This window comes from Rhea pennata, chromosome 9, assembly GCF_028389875.1.
Source record: "Rhea pennata isolate bPtePen1 chromosome 9, bPtePen1.pri, whole genome shotgun sequence".
Classification (NCBI taxonomy): Eukaryota; Metazoa; Chordata; class Aves; order Rheiformes; family Rheidae; genus Rhea; species Rhea pennata.
In genome coordinates, this window is record NC_084671.1 from 1725112 (window position 1) to 1740339 (window position 15228).

Genomic DNA, 15228 nt, shown 5'->3' on the forward strand with positions numbered 1-15228 from the left:
CTTGAGCTTAAAATGGTGGCCTCACAAAAGTTCGGAAGAGGACATATAAAAACCTATTACTTGATATTGTTCAACAGCTTCCAGAAGCTGCCAGGGGAAATACTGGAGATTTTTCACCAGATAGCCAGAAGAATGGAGGAAAAGTCCTAGCCTGCTTTTAAAACTCAACTTCTCTGATAAAAAACAAAACAAAGAACACACACCAAAGAAAAAAAAATAAAAATTGAATTGCCCATTTATTTTCCTCCTCAAAATAATAGTAAAAGCCTCATAGCATGCAGTTTTCTGGGAGAGTTTCAGGGCAGTTTTATGATGCACACCACGAACAAACAAAATCATACCTCAGTTCACAAGATTACTTATACTGGATGGAGACATCACTCTGAAGCTATCAAATGTAACTTGAACATATTTACATTCAAATGAGTATGTTATATTTGCAAGTAAAAGAAAAATGAAACAAACTATCAGCATTCTATAGTTTATCCTCGATATATCAGACTGCACTGGGTTAACACGTTATTAAATTCTAACTGTGTTCCTTACCTATCATTCCATTATTCATGATAGGAGCTACACACAAGCATATTCTAACATGCTCTGGAAGAATGCGTGTGCAATCATGAATTGATACATTACTCAATACTTTGTCAAAAAAACCAAAACAATTTTAAAATTGTTCCCACTAATTTTTAAAACAAAAATACTTAAAAGCTGTACTGCTTTAAAAACTAGAAAATGCTGTATGTGTTAGCCAGAACATTATAGCAAATAAATGAAGACTTCTAAATAATTCAGGAGAAATATGCCAAACAGTATGAAAAATACTTGTAGGTTTACTCAACTTCAAAAAAGTTACCATGACAGTTCTTCCCTGACAAGCCAGGTTTTACATCCATCAGTCACAATAAAACCTGAAACTGGTGTGTCCTTGAAGACTCATTAGATTAAAGCTTGATTAGAGCTTTCTGGAAAAGGAAAAGTCAAAAGCAGCTAGCTCACTTTATACCATCTGACACCATAGTTATATCTTATTTTAAGTACAGGCTTTCCAGTCTGCTTTGTTTCCACGTACACATCCACTGTTCTAACAGAATCAAATACTATTGCTAGGAATATTCCACAGAGCCAGAGCACGTAAAGATCTACCAAAATCGCATAAATCTGATGGCAAAAAGCACATTTTCAGAACATATTTGATAAACATCAATGATCATTTTGAGACAGCTGTCCATATTCTCAACAGCCAACACTGCTTTGTATGCATCAGTCATGCATGATAAGACTTGGCAGGAAAGGTAACATCTTATTAAACTCACTGGTATGCCTCTTTTTCCTAACTACACTTTTTGCCACATAAGCCCTTCCTTGCATGACCTTCAACGGCTTGCATGCCCAAAGGTTTGCTCTTTCAACTTTTTTCAGCTGATCTCCTAAATGATATTAACCCTCCTCCAAGTCTCATCTCACTCATAGCTTTTGACAATTCCAGCTACAAAAGCATCATTCATTCAAAATCCATCTCCCTAGACTAATGTCATTCTGAAATTTTCTTCCTTTGTTGTTCAAAAGATTTCCAATATTAAACCACCAAAATTATTTTGAGAGAGAAGGCAGTAAGTAAATCAAAGTACAAAGCAGATAGTGCCTGAGTAACGTATCTGGCATTTCATTAAAAAGAATGGGATTTAAAGCTTTCTTGTAATATCTGCAAACTCTCGATGCTTCTCTTCTACAGACAGTTACCAATGTTTCTCTTTAAAATACGCTGTAGTTCAGCTCAGAGTCTTTAGCTGAGATATAGGTAACATTGCAACTGCTGCGGACTGTACTGTGCAGAAAATCATGCCATAGGGCCAGAATGGCTTGTCTCAATATAACTAAAGTTCATCTTGCTCTTCAGAACTTTTACACTAGACAGCTGAAATGAAGGGACTCAACACTGGAAGCGGTGTTCTACGTAAGCACTCCCAGCTCATCCTTGCAAAGGAGAAGGACCTGGGTCAAGCCCACAGAAAGACAGCCAGCAGATATTACTGCAGCAAAATGGATGACTAACAGAACAGAACAAGATAGCAACAGGAATCACTATACTTAGGCTTCTCCAGTGCTCTAGACAGCTAAAGTCTGTTAGACTACAGAGACAGCTGAAAACTACTTTGAAAAGAAAGGCAAATGCCCGTATGCCATCATACACACTGTAGCAAGTTCTGCCTTTATAAATCAAAGTAGTAATTCCAAGGTAAAAATCCTGCCTCGTACTTCTTGTTATACACTGGTCAGGATGCAGAGACCTCAGAGAGGGCTATATGTGCAATGTGATTCCATCCCCATCTGCTTACAAAGAGACATATTACCAGAGCCACCAGCTGAACAGTTGCTCATTCCAGAGGGCAGAGTAGCCAGTCTCCACCAGAGAACCAGGAAGCCCTGCCCACGCTCTGAATCCTCCAGGAGATTTCCTTCCCACCTCACAGCTCTGCAGCATCTGAATCTGCCCACACTTTGGGGCAGTTGCCAGACTCATATTCATGACAGAAGAACACTTACTTTTATTGCCATAAGTGTTAGCCTTTGCCAAGACATCAGAAATGGAAGTCCAATTTGTAAACACTAAAAATTGTACCTTAGGATGCCCTAGTGAAAAAAAAAATGACAGTGCAAATTCTGTACCAAAATATTAATTTACAAACAAAAAAACTGGCTTATTACTGTTTTGAAGCTACAACATCAGAAGAATTTTAATTTTCTGACTGAACAGTTTTTCATTGTCAAAGTACTTGAAAATTGGAAAAGACTAGTGCTCCTAAAGAGAAAAAAAAAAAAAAAAACAGAGAGAGAGAGAGAAAAAAATGATTAGAGAACTCTTACCTCTGACAGTAAACACATAATAAAATAATACAAGGTAATAAAATAACTTCATATCTATCATCTAAATTTAATCTTAGACTGTAACTTTCTTTAATCTAAACTGTAACACAATCTCCTTATTAAAAGTTTACTGGCAGTGAACAAATACTCAAAAGATGGAAGGGGAAAAATACTCAGTATTAGACTAGTATTAGAGTAGTAGACTGAGTAAAGTCTGATACAGTTACTTAAGACATATCCCATGCATGAAGTTTCCTTCTTCCACCTGAAAATTCAGTTAGTGATATAAAGACTTCTAAAAGGCAGTTACATATTTGATGAAGCACAGAGAAAGTTTTTTAATACATTTTAGTCACACTGATTATCTATGTAATTTAAAATAATTTCCTTAATGCCTTTTTTCCTTATATCTTTTTAGTTACGTTTGGTATCTCAGAGAAAGAATGAATGACCTCTAGGTATCTCTCTACATAATAAGGCAGTAATTGGTATTTTGTTTTATATTTTGATTAACTTTTCCTGCTCTGCCACACATCTTTGTGTCTAAAGTTGCAGTTGAGCATTGAGAGACAACTGTATTCTGTAGCCTATATCCAGCAACTTTGGCACCTTAGCCTTAAGCACAGGGCTTGTATGGATGTTCTGCAGACCAATTATAAAGTACTGCTCATCAGGGGAAAAAAGAACTAAACAAACAAAACCTAACATATATGTGCAATTCTGTAAGGACTTAATATTGTTCCCCCCAAACTCTTGTACTCTAATAACTAAATCAGGCCATTTTACTGGATAAGAAACATAATGAGCATTTCTATAAATACAGCCTGTAATGCATTTTCTAGTCCCATTCATTGAACACAAGTTCAAGACCACTGAAGCAGAAAATCCTACAAGAACTTGCACTAAAGCTCAGCTTCTCAAACTGGAAAGAATGAAAAAAAAGCATTAATAAAACATGTCATAAGCAATTTCTCATGAAGCTGTTGAAGACTGGTTGTGTAACAGCAGTAAGTGCTAGGTGCACAATTGGTAAGTGTGGTACAGAACTGCATCCATTACATTTGGAAAATCTTTGAGATTATTTCTCAAAATAAGCAATTGCTTTGGACTAAAAATCTCTCCCCCTCCCTCAACTCCTGATGTATTTAAGTACATAATTTGGAAGAACTTTTTGAAGTATGAGCTGGATATTCCTGAGACAAAAGACTAAGAGCACTGGCAAGAACCACACATCATCCAGGCCAGCATTCAGCAGTTTCCCCTGCAGGTTTACTTGTGGCTGGTACAGACAACTCACTAAAGTATCAGATAGCAAAATAATAATTGAAAATTATTCTTTGTTCAGTTCTAGCATGAGCTGGATGACTGAGTGGCCTATCTCAAAGAGCATTCAATTCGAAGGCCTGGATCTAACGGAAGTATCTATATTTAGGGCAGCACTGAGGCAAAGCTGAATTTCAGAATGAAGGTCCTGTCCTTGCTGCATTCATTTTCCCAGGGGAAGAAGAAAGCATTATCAACACAATATTCTCCATTCATTACTTCAGTAAGACACTAAAAGGCAGACATTTAAAGCCACTGATGTGCATAACATGGTCTTAATACCTTTCTACTTACAAACTTGGCCTTTGGTTCAGTACGTCTAGTCATACTCTTTCAAAGGTGAGGTAATCAAGCAGTCAAACCTCTTCCATTTATTATAGTTTGAATGTGATAAGTTCCTACGAAATGATTTTCCCTTCTATAGTTCTCATTCTAGATGTCAATACACTGTAATTACCCATTTCCAATGGAACGAGTTTGCTTTAATCAGATTACACTATGAATTGGCAGTTTATTGGTAGTTAGCAAATAAAAGATGAGTTGCAGGTACAGCTCTGTTCCCATTCCAGCATAAGAGCAAGTGGTTCTGCCTAAATTCCTTTCATGCCCTGCCCAATAACATCACTAGGGGTGGCAATTAGATGGCCTACATCATCCATCTTATCTACCTCCCTTGCAACCATCAAGTTCAGAAAAATCCTTTGTTTTCCCCAGATACTGCCAGTTTCTATCCATGTTTTCATTTTTTTTTAAACTCACTGTCTGCAAAGTAGACAGATGTTTGGTCTGATAACATAGCCATTCCTACATTGCTACTGCCAGCAAACAAACAAAATAGAATTCACTTTTATAATATGAAAAGCCTGAAAAAAGTAAATAAATCTTCCTTCAAGCCTAGAGGTATGACGTACTTTGTATTTTGGCACTGTCTGTAGCAGGAAGAAAAAAAAAGTAGGTTCATCAAGTCCCGAGGGCTATTCTGAACATTATAATTGCTCATCTACTCTAGAGAAACTGTAAAATAGCTTAAACCCAGATCTGTCTTCAATTTGTTCTTCTCTGTGTGCACACAGTACTGTATCTCGCTGTTATTGAAGAAAACTGACATATTTGCTTCTAGGCAGAAGACTCCCTAGAGTACAAAACACAGGAGCAACCTCCACTTCTGTGACGAGAAATTTCAGACATAAGCAGATAAGAATTTTAATATCCTGCAAATGCAGCTCTTAGCAGCTTTTCCTAGTAAAATTAGAAAATAATGAGAAATCCTTAGACAATTTTGATGTGCATAGTACTTGAGCATAACATGTATGAATGTTCAGTCATTATTTAAACATAGCCTGCTACACCCCTGTGGAAAGGCAAATAGTTGTGTGCCAATACTTGTTCTTGCTCAGCAACATATACATCTCGAAGCACCAGTAAAATATGGCAGAAAGCAGTCTGATCTGAATGAATTCAGCAGCATTTTGGAGAATGAAACAGAAATATTCGGCTGTTTGTATTTGCTGTTTACTGTATATGAATTGAGTTGGGACAGCCTAGGTTTTCTTCTAGCCTCATGTTCACATTTCTCAGCGTATTACTTGCTACTAATTACATCTGCAACTTTAGAGCAAGAGCACAGATGGGACACTTCAACAGTGTCTCAAAACTTACTGACCTCCACCTCAAAACAGTTAGTTTTTTTCTGCCTATTTATGTACTTCTGCGCATATTCTATCTATTTACTCTCGTGCCAGTCTTCCATATCAGTTGCAATAAGCCTTTTCCCTCCCTTTACAATGGCATTTTAAGCAGCAGTCATATCCCTCTTAAGAGTCATCTGGTCTCCTCTTACACGATACTCTAGCCTCCTTGTCACTTTTGTAGTCTTTCTCTGCATGTTTCTGAGTTCCCCTTCCTTGAATACAGCTGACCAGAACTGCATCAGATTGGATTCTACGTAATAGTACAAACACCTTCCTCATACTACACAACACTCAAAGATGGCATTTGCCTCCAACTATTGTATCATCCAAGCAAGGCACTGTCCTCCTGTCACCACATCTTATGTACTTTGTCTTTCACCTTTTCCTTGCTTTCAGCTGATAGCCTCCACACTGGAGCAGAAGTCTTCCCTGCCAGTCTTCCAAATGAGGTTCTTTGACATTCATATACATGCAGGCACCACACACTGTGACAGTTCATACATGCAGTGCTGGCATCTCATTTGGATGTTTTTCAGGTTTCTAATAAAATTAGATGTCTAAATTGCTCCCAATAAACAGTTTCAGCATCCTCATTTATAAAGTCTGAACAAGCTTCCTATGTTTAAATATCTCAGCTAGAAGTGAGTAAATGCCACATATTCAAGTTCTTAAAGCAATGCAAGTCTTACAAAGATATGAAGGGCTTTTTGCATTGCTTAAAGAAGAACACAGGTAAGCAGCAAATGCTGTATTTTATGTCTCTGCAGCCCTGAATTTCTAGTCCTGATGTCTCTAGGGAGAGAGATAATTCTATGCTTTTTAAATAGTGGGATTCAGTGGGATATTTTTACCTGGCCAGTTTGCATCTGAGGTGCAACAGTTCTTCCAGATTACAGGAAATAAAAATAGTATTATAATGAGAAAATTCCAGACATGCCCTAAACAACTGAGTTAATCCACCACTCTGAATGAAGTGTAGAGAATATGAACAAGACTGAATTAGAGTGACATCCTACCAATAGCACTTTTGACACTGAAGCCTTTCTTTTTAGAGGAATAGACGCCAAAAGGTAAAATTGGAAACTGACAGAGAATTAAACAATTTTGGAAATGTAGCTAGACTGTAGTGGTTATCATATTTGCTTTACGTGCTGAAGCTCCTGGGTTCAAGCCCCAGTGGAACCAGCACCAGGAAATCTTTGGGAGATTGGACTAGATGATCTCCAGAGGTCCCTTCCAACCTTACTGATTCTGTGAAGGTTGATATTTATGCCAATTATGTTCCTCTCTGGACTTCTTTCGGAAGTAACCAATCCTAATATGATAAGCATGAAAACAGACTTTCAGAACCGCCGAGACAAAATCAGCTATTTGTTAAATACGTTTTGTTTTCTTTAAGTGTTAACAGAATATTAGCATTCATAAATACGCATAAATAAGCTGATCAGCAGTTCTTTGAGCTTTCTCCCTGAACAGCCAAGCTCTCAATGTCAGCATATGAAATTAACAGTAATAACTTAAAAAGTCACCAAAGCACTGTTTAAACTAGAATAGATAGTAGAGCTGGGTACATACAACCCAAATGCTGAAACGTCAGCAAATTACATAGGGTTAGATCACAGTACCCTACCTGCTAGCAAGCCCTTTCCCAAGAATAGTTCACTTTAGATTTTCTTTCCTAGTTTCCCAGTGGCATAGTTAGGATTACTTGTCTAGAAGCCAAGTCAAGAGGTCTAATAAAGAGAATCAGAAGCATTTTGGGGGGATTTTAAACAAGTAGAGTTTCCTTACTCCTGCCAGGGCAAGTAGGGCCTCAGGTAGGTCCCTGTTCGGTTGTTCAGTATTCATTTAGCCATGTAAAGCCCAAAGTTCAGTCCCATGTGGTCTCTGAACAGAGGAGGGGAGAACAGGCCAAAAGGGAACAAATGCCCAAACCACTCATTCCCATTTATCCCACCTGTGCATCACCACTGCCACTTGTCTGGAGCTATAGGAAAAAAAGGTTCCAAAGCTATACCAACAAAAAGGCAACCCCTAAAAAGCTCTGCCTTCCCTTTTATCCATATCAGCTCAGTCCCATGGTAAGACAATTTCTTTCAGAAGTTTCAGGAGCAGCATGCTAACTCTTGGCAACATACACATCTTTTCATATCCTGGCAATGGGAACTGCCACCTGTCTTTGTTACTGCCCAAAAGGAACTTTAGCTCCCTCTCTGTAAAGAAACAGAGAGGAATTAACTAACTGCAGTGTCTTGCTTAGGCTGAGGAGACAGAACACCAGAGGATTTGGCCGGGGGGGGGGGGGGGGGGGAGGATGGGAGGGAACAGGCACAAAGAGATTAATCCTCTCTGGTCACGAATGAAAAACAAATTAGGCCACAAAATCTTTCAAGTTTAGGATTCCTGCTAATTATGTTTTGTACTTTAATGGATTATCACTTTGCAGACCAATCTTTTAAGTTCATGCATTACTGGCTTCATGCTAATGGACTGTGATCTATTGTTCTCTCTATTAGAAACAAAGATATTTTCCTGCTGTACTACAAAATATCACCTTCAAGGCACAGAGGATGGACCAGACCTTTCTCTCCCTTGATCTAGAACAGCAAGACTGCAAATAAACATCCAAAATATAACTGCTCCAGTTAAACACTCATGTTAGGGAGCTAACTGCTGATCATTGCCTGGATAGAACTGCAATAGACAGACATTTATCAAAACACTGCAAGTGTTCAGACTCAGTGAAGTGTGAGTTCACCTGCATAAAAACACCTCGGAGACAACTCTCTCCTTCCACAAGTCAGAGGTAATTCAGAAAGAAAGTGATCTCACTGAAATCAGTGACCTGAAAAATCATAGTAGTAAATACATTTTTCCTCAGTTTGCCTCTGTTCATAGGTGGAGTTCTTCTTGGCCATAGGGCAGCAAACCTCTGTTTTTTGGTTTTCTATCTATAGTACTGGTGAGCATTTCAACAGCAGCAAAGAAATCAGCCTCGACTGACCTGGAACAGAGTGGATGCAACCACTGCTGATGGACTGCTTTATATCACCCTTCTCCCACTCCTCCAATTCTGTAAGAGAAGTAGTCTTTCACCCATACAGCACTCCAGCTGTATTGCATCAATTGCTGGGGAGAAAGAACTAGCTGCTATTTCACTTGAGAAACAGAACAGTTGTTTGGAGACAGATTTGTAAAATTCATCCAAGTTCAGCCACTTTTTCACTGAAACCCTGTAATTCCTGTGTTCAGTCAGAGCTAAGTTTTACCTTCTATATTCCAGTTATATTTGCTGCTTAAATTGCAAGTCTTCATGCAGTGGGGATTGCATCCTTCACTAAATTTTTGCAGCAGTAAACTCACCCTTACTATTCAACACAGCATCTGGTATTACTACCTACAGTGTACTCTTCAGAAAACAATCACATACACTAACTGAAATCCACTGATGGATATTTTAATACAATGTAAGTAAATCTAAGATAAGTAATAGCATGAGATACACAATTGACTAGATTCTTCACATAAAAATTAAGGTAAAACATAAACAAGTATGTCTGACGCCTCCACAGTCCAGTTATTTTATTATTAGGGCTCTTCACAACTGCATCATAGTGCTGATTCATTAATCAAGGTAAAGTCAGGCTCACACATCAAAGTTACACATTCCTAGCTCTGTTGTGATTATTCCAGGAAATACCTTCATAAAAAGTGAGCAAACCTTCCCAGTAATGCCTGCCACAGGTGTAACATACAGGTGAAGGAACATGACGACACAGTTGTCAGGCAGACTGGAAAGCTATTGGTATTCTTCTTTCCCTTTTCTAGGGAAAGAGGAAGCCACAACAGAAAACACAACATGTGAAACAGGTCATCTCTGGATAGAGTTTTGTTAGGAAGATGCACAAGTTGACAAATGATTTATCCTCTCACTAAACCTTTAGCTTCATCAGTGATGACATAACCATAGTGATTAAAACACGGATACACTTGGTTTACAATGGTTCTGTGAGTTGCAGACTTCTCTGGCTTCCTAAAAAGCACTGCTTTTGAAACAAATGTGTGTTTCAATCTTTCGTTTATAGGCATCCTATCCTGCTGTTGGTAATAGCACCACAACTCTGTCCTAATGTGAGAGTTTCTCATCACTGACTTTAAAGGGAATAAGGAGTTTATACTCCTCCTTATAGGTCTGGGCCTTAGAAAAACCACTCTGGGAGTAGGACAGCTATTCCTGCACATTACCACCTGCAGGCGCTCTGCCAGGCACAAGGCTAGACCTGAGACTCCCTGACCCCAGCAGCCTTCGCCAACACTGAGGGGCCTAAAGCCACCTGCAAAGAGAAACACGTGCGGGTAAGGTACACTCGCCTGTCAACAGATACAGCGAGTTTAAGAATATAAAAGAGAGGTCCTGAAAAATAAAGTACTTTACATCAAAATGCCTTTGGTGTGTTCTCCCGGCTTCACTGCGGGGAGAATCCTTCGACCACAAAGGCCTGAGCTGTGTCATCGGCGCGGGCGGGAGCGGCGTGGCAGGCAGGGTCCGCTGTGATACTTGTTTGCCCCAACGGCCGCCTTCGTCCCCCTCACGACCGGGGCCACCTCGGGGCGGGAGGGCGGGGGGGGGGGGCGCTTCCCGCCCAACCGCCGCCCGCGCGCGCCCAACCGCCGCCGCGGAGCGCGGTGCCGCAGCGCCCCCTGGCGCCCCGCTCCGGCGCCCCGGCTGACCCGAGAGCCGCGAGGCTGGTGCCGACCCCCGCACGCCGGGCACCGCGGGGGGCAACGCGCAGCTTACCGTGAAACACGCCGTTGTCCGCTAAAAAGTGCCGGCAGTACTGCAGGCAGCTTTTCTTGTCCAGACTCCAGTAACTCATTGTAGGAAGACTTCGTGCTCAACATCAAACTACCCTGCAAAATGAAAAGTGTGGATAAAAGATTACTGAATTTGCAATAAACACAGCTGCTGCAGACACTGTTGCAAACGAGTATTCGAGTCCTTCATGCAAAACAATGCATTACTCCATACAAAATACTGCAACAAATGTGGCCTTCCCCTCCCTGCACCCAGCCATCTCCAAGGACACGGGCAGCTAAGCGTGCAGGTAGACCACTTGCAACGAGCTCCACTGAGACCGTCAGCATCGCTTTAAACTAGCGAGGTTAAAGGCGCTTGGGTGAGCTCTGGGTAGTCTATGGGCCCTGCACCAGACAGGAGAACTGGTAGCGTAATCAACATCCACAGCCCCACTGGCAACTGTGAGACCATGGAGAGATGATCAGTTTAATCTATTTATTTATTAAATATAGGCCAGCATAAAAATAAACTGCAAACACAAACGCCACACAACAATACAAAAACAATGTAAATTCTCCCCGTTTAAGAAACCAGCCAACCACAAGCACGCACGCTCCTGCTGAATCAAGGGCAGTTACCTCCCGATTTCAAGACCGCAGGACAGTGCCACGTGCGCGCGCTGCCCTCAGCGCTACCCCACCTCCTCCCGCACCGCCAGCGCACGCCTGCCCCTCGCAGACTCCACTCACTGCAGCTAGAGATGAGCTCTCACCGGCACAGACTGTCTACGAGCAGCACCTTTGGGGAGGCTGGCTGCAGCAGCCACGTGAAGTTCTCGTCCTTCATCCCCCAGGATCCCAACTGCACACAGGGAAGAAGCATTCCCGTCTCAGAGCTCCACTCACCAATTCTACACCGTGCTAAAGCACGGGATAAGCTGTCAAATTGCTTCACCATCTTTTCTTACCCCGTTACATCCCCCCAACATTTACTGTGCATGTTTTTTTAATACAAGTTTTGAAGCTCTATCAAAATGTTGCACTGCTTCTTTGTGCTCAAAAACCATGAGGTTTGCCATCTACGGGTTACTCATTCCATCCACCACCTCCAGCAGCCTGCCAGATCAGAGAGACCCTCCCTCCCCAGAAACTAACCCAAGAAACAAAGCTGCAAGGATAAAAGCATCTGCAGCAGCACTGAGAAGAACTTAGTGGCACAGGCACAGAGTGGATGAACGCTTCAGATGCTGCCAGAAAACAGGTAAGATCCATCATCCAGCTCACTAAGGAAGAAGTAAACATGTCAAAAAATGAGATAGCCTGTGAGACCTCTCTGCTCAGGGACACCAGGAGGTCTAAGTCTGTGCAAAACAAGTGCCAAGGGACAGCACAGCTAATCTCTAAAAGGGCCAAATAGAAAGAATGTGAGCAATGCCCTTATTAGTAAATTCAGTTAGCTGAGGGCACCCCAGCACAAGTGGGGGTACCCTAACTTCTGGTGGCAGAAGCCCCTGAACAGCACACCAACAGTGCCACGAGAGCAACGGGGAGCCTGAACACTCCCCCTCGATTGCCTTCTGAACCAAGTGTGTTTCTCAGGTGCCCACAGAAGTCCCCATTGCTGCTCCCAGGCATGATCCTTGTTCAGGCTTTCTCTTGATCTTGGGCAAGCTGTGCAAGGTTCAACAGGAGATCAACAGCCCAGGCAGGTCTGAGGCTCCCAGTACCATCACAGCATGATTTTTGCCTCCAATGCTATTAGCATCAGAAGTATGCCCCAAAAAATTTTAATGGGTAATTTGCCACAGATGCCACCATCAGTAAGTGCTCAGAACAGAGAGCAGTCTTTTTGGACACAGGCCCCAGAGCTCTGTTAGGGCAAACTGACCACCAGTTTTTCTTGGATCGGGACAAATATATTTATGAACCCGTCAAAACGTAAAAGCACAGCAAGCCAATGTAAAACAAAGACCAGCCGAAGGAGGGGAACGCGAGCAGCTGAAGCCAGTTATGAAACAATCCCTCCTTCAGCGCTCGCGAGCATTTCCACCGTGAGTTACCCACTGTTCCACTGCCGCAACCCAGGACGATGGAAACAATCGGAACAATTATTTTTCAGAGATCTAAACAGTGTAAGTTACCTCATTAATAAGCTAGTGGCTATATCTCAAGACAAGGCTGTATTTGTTTGAGCCATTTCATTGAATTCCCATTCAAAGAATTTCAGCCTTTTGTTTTGCAAGTTGGACCTTCCAAAAAAGCATCCCACCCCATGCAGGCTAAGGCTAAGCAAACCAGCATTTCATACTTCTTTGATATTAGCTGTTGGAAATACAAACCAAAAAATCCGTGAACCCCTCGGTCTAGTGTTCTGACACAAATCCTTTCACTGTCTCCTCCTTTTTCCTTTACTGTTTTATGAAGTTTAAGCTTATTTTAACATTCAAGATACCCCTTCCCATTGCAAGTCCACTTTGGTCTCCCACTGTTTCCCCCTCTCGCCTTCACTCTGATCACAACCCAGCTGCCTTCTTGCCCACACTTCCCACAAACAGCTCCCTCTTTCTTGCTTGCTGTCTTCATCAAAGGAGGACACAGGCCGGCTGTAAGGAACTGCCTAGTTCCTGTTCAAATCTCTTCAACCTGCTGCCAGGGTCCCTGTGGCAGAAGCCCCCAAACAGAACAGCACAGCATGCTTTAAATGCCAAGACTGTAGGTCTGCTGAAATAAGCAGACCTTTCGCTTGAGTGATTAAAAAAAAAATGCATTTTATACCTCCAGGCAGGCATTACAATGTAACACCACAACCTCAAACACCTTCCACTCAGCTGAAAGACAGCTTTTTGGTGAGGAGTCCAGAAATGAGAAATCGTCATCTTCCCTTATTTGAAGGGGAGTCTTGTGATTCCATGAGCCACCTGTGAAGTCTGGGTTTTTGTTTTTTTTTTTTTTTTTTTTTTTTAATCTACTATGCACCTTTGAAGCCATCACATTGATGAGGCTGGGTAAAGCCGCAGAAGAACACAGTCAAAATGTCAGGGTCTCCTCCCACTTCCCATACACAGGTGTACATCTGTAACAGAAAAGGCAGTGGGTGAAACCAAACAGCCTTGGCAGAAGACAGGAAATCCCACTTTCTGTGGTCACTTGAAGGGTTCTCAGCTATTTAGGAACACCTCTGAGCAGTCCCCCCAAGTAAAGGGGTACAAACAGCCAGAGCAAGCAAGGAGCTTCTCCATAGCTACAAACTCAGCAAGTGACAAAGAGTCTGGATATGCATTTTTTTTTCCTATGTGGAAAGTGCTAAGCATTCTGGCAAGGTTTCATTCCGGAGACAAGATGGAAAGGTGTTCATGCATTACTAGAACTACTCCTGAAGAACTTCACAGGGATAAAAGGAAGAAAACTACACAGGATCTTGGAGAAGGAGAAAAAAGCAGCAGATAATAGCAGATTGTGCATGAAGGAACATACTTCTCTATCTCTTCATTAAGCAATCTTCCTAGGCTGTGCATTTTTTTTTAATGCTATTTAAATTTATTCTCTGAAGTGCCTCTCAGGTTCGAAACTTCAATTTGTTTCTTTCTGTCAGAAGAGTTTTATAATCTAGAGCCAAGCCCCTCTTACTCTGAATTCAAGGCTGCCTCCACCACATTGACTTGTGGTCAGATGCAGTTAGGATATCATCTCTTAACATGGGATGGAAACAGTAGCCCACAACTTTCTTTTGTATCACACACATGAAGCCAAATTCCCTCGGGATGCAGTGCATGCTCTAAGTACACCATTTATCTTCTTTAAGGAGAGACTTCTTCAAATACATCAGCAGCAAGAGGAGGACTAGGGAAAATGTGGGCCGCTACTGAATAGGGCAGGCGCCCTGGTGATAAGGGATACAAAAAAGGCAGAATTACTGAACGCCTTCTTTGCTTCAGTCTGCACTGCTAAGGGCAGCCCCCATGAATCCCGGAGCCTGGACGTGAGGCAGAAACTCTGGAGAAGGGAAGACTTTCCTTTGGTTGAGGAGGATAGGGTTAGATACCTTCTGGGCAGGCTAGACATCCACAAGTCCATGGGCCCAGATGGGATGCACCCATGGGCACTGAGGGACCTGGCAGATGTTGATGCCTGGCCGCTCTCCATCATCTTTGAAAGGTCCTGGAGAACTGGAGAGGTGCCTGAGCGCTGGCAGAAAGCCAATGTCACTCCAGGCTTCAAGAAGGAGGACCCAGGGAACTATAGGCCGGTCAGCCTCACCTCCATCCCTGGAAAGGTAATGGAACAGCTCATTCTGGATGTCATCTCCAGACCTATGGAGGAAAAGAAGGTGATCAGGAGTAGCCAGCATGGATTCACCAAGGGGAACTCCTGCTTAATCAATCTGGTAGCCTTCTATGATGGAATGACTGGCTGGGTAGATGAGGGGAGAACAGTGGATGTTGTGTACCTTGACTTCAGCAAGGCTTTTGACACTGTCTCCCGTAACATCCTCCTAGAGAAGCTCTGGAAGTGTGGGTTAGACGGGTGGACAGTGAGGTGGATTGAG

At 42.0% G+C, this 15228-nt stretch overlaps 1 protein-coding gene across 2 annotated transcripts in view; it reads right to left on the reverse strand.

The window, feature by feature from the left end:
• The window catches only part of PLCH1 (phospholipase C eta 1), a 78687-nt gene extending 67925 nt beyond the window's left edge, over positions 1-10762 (reverse strand). For both annotated transcript variants that reach the window (XM_062582233.1, XM_062582232.1), the window contains exon 1: positions 10684-10762. In XM_062582233.1, coding sequence (XP_062438217.1) covers positions 10684-10762 — 79 coding nt within the window. The remainder of the gene's footprint in view (positions 1-10683) is intronic.
• Between the last annotated feature and the right edge of the window lie 4466 nt (positions 10763-15228).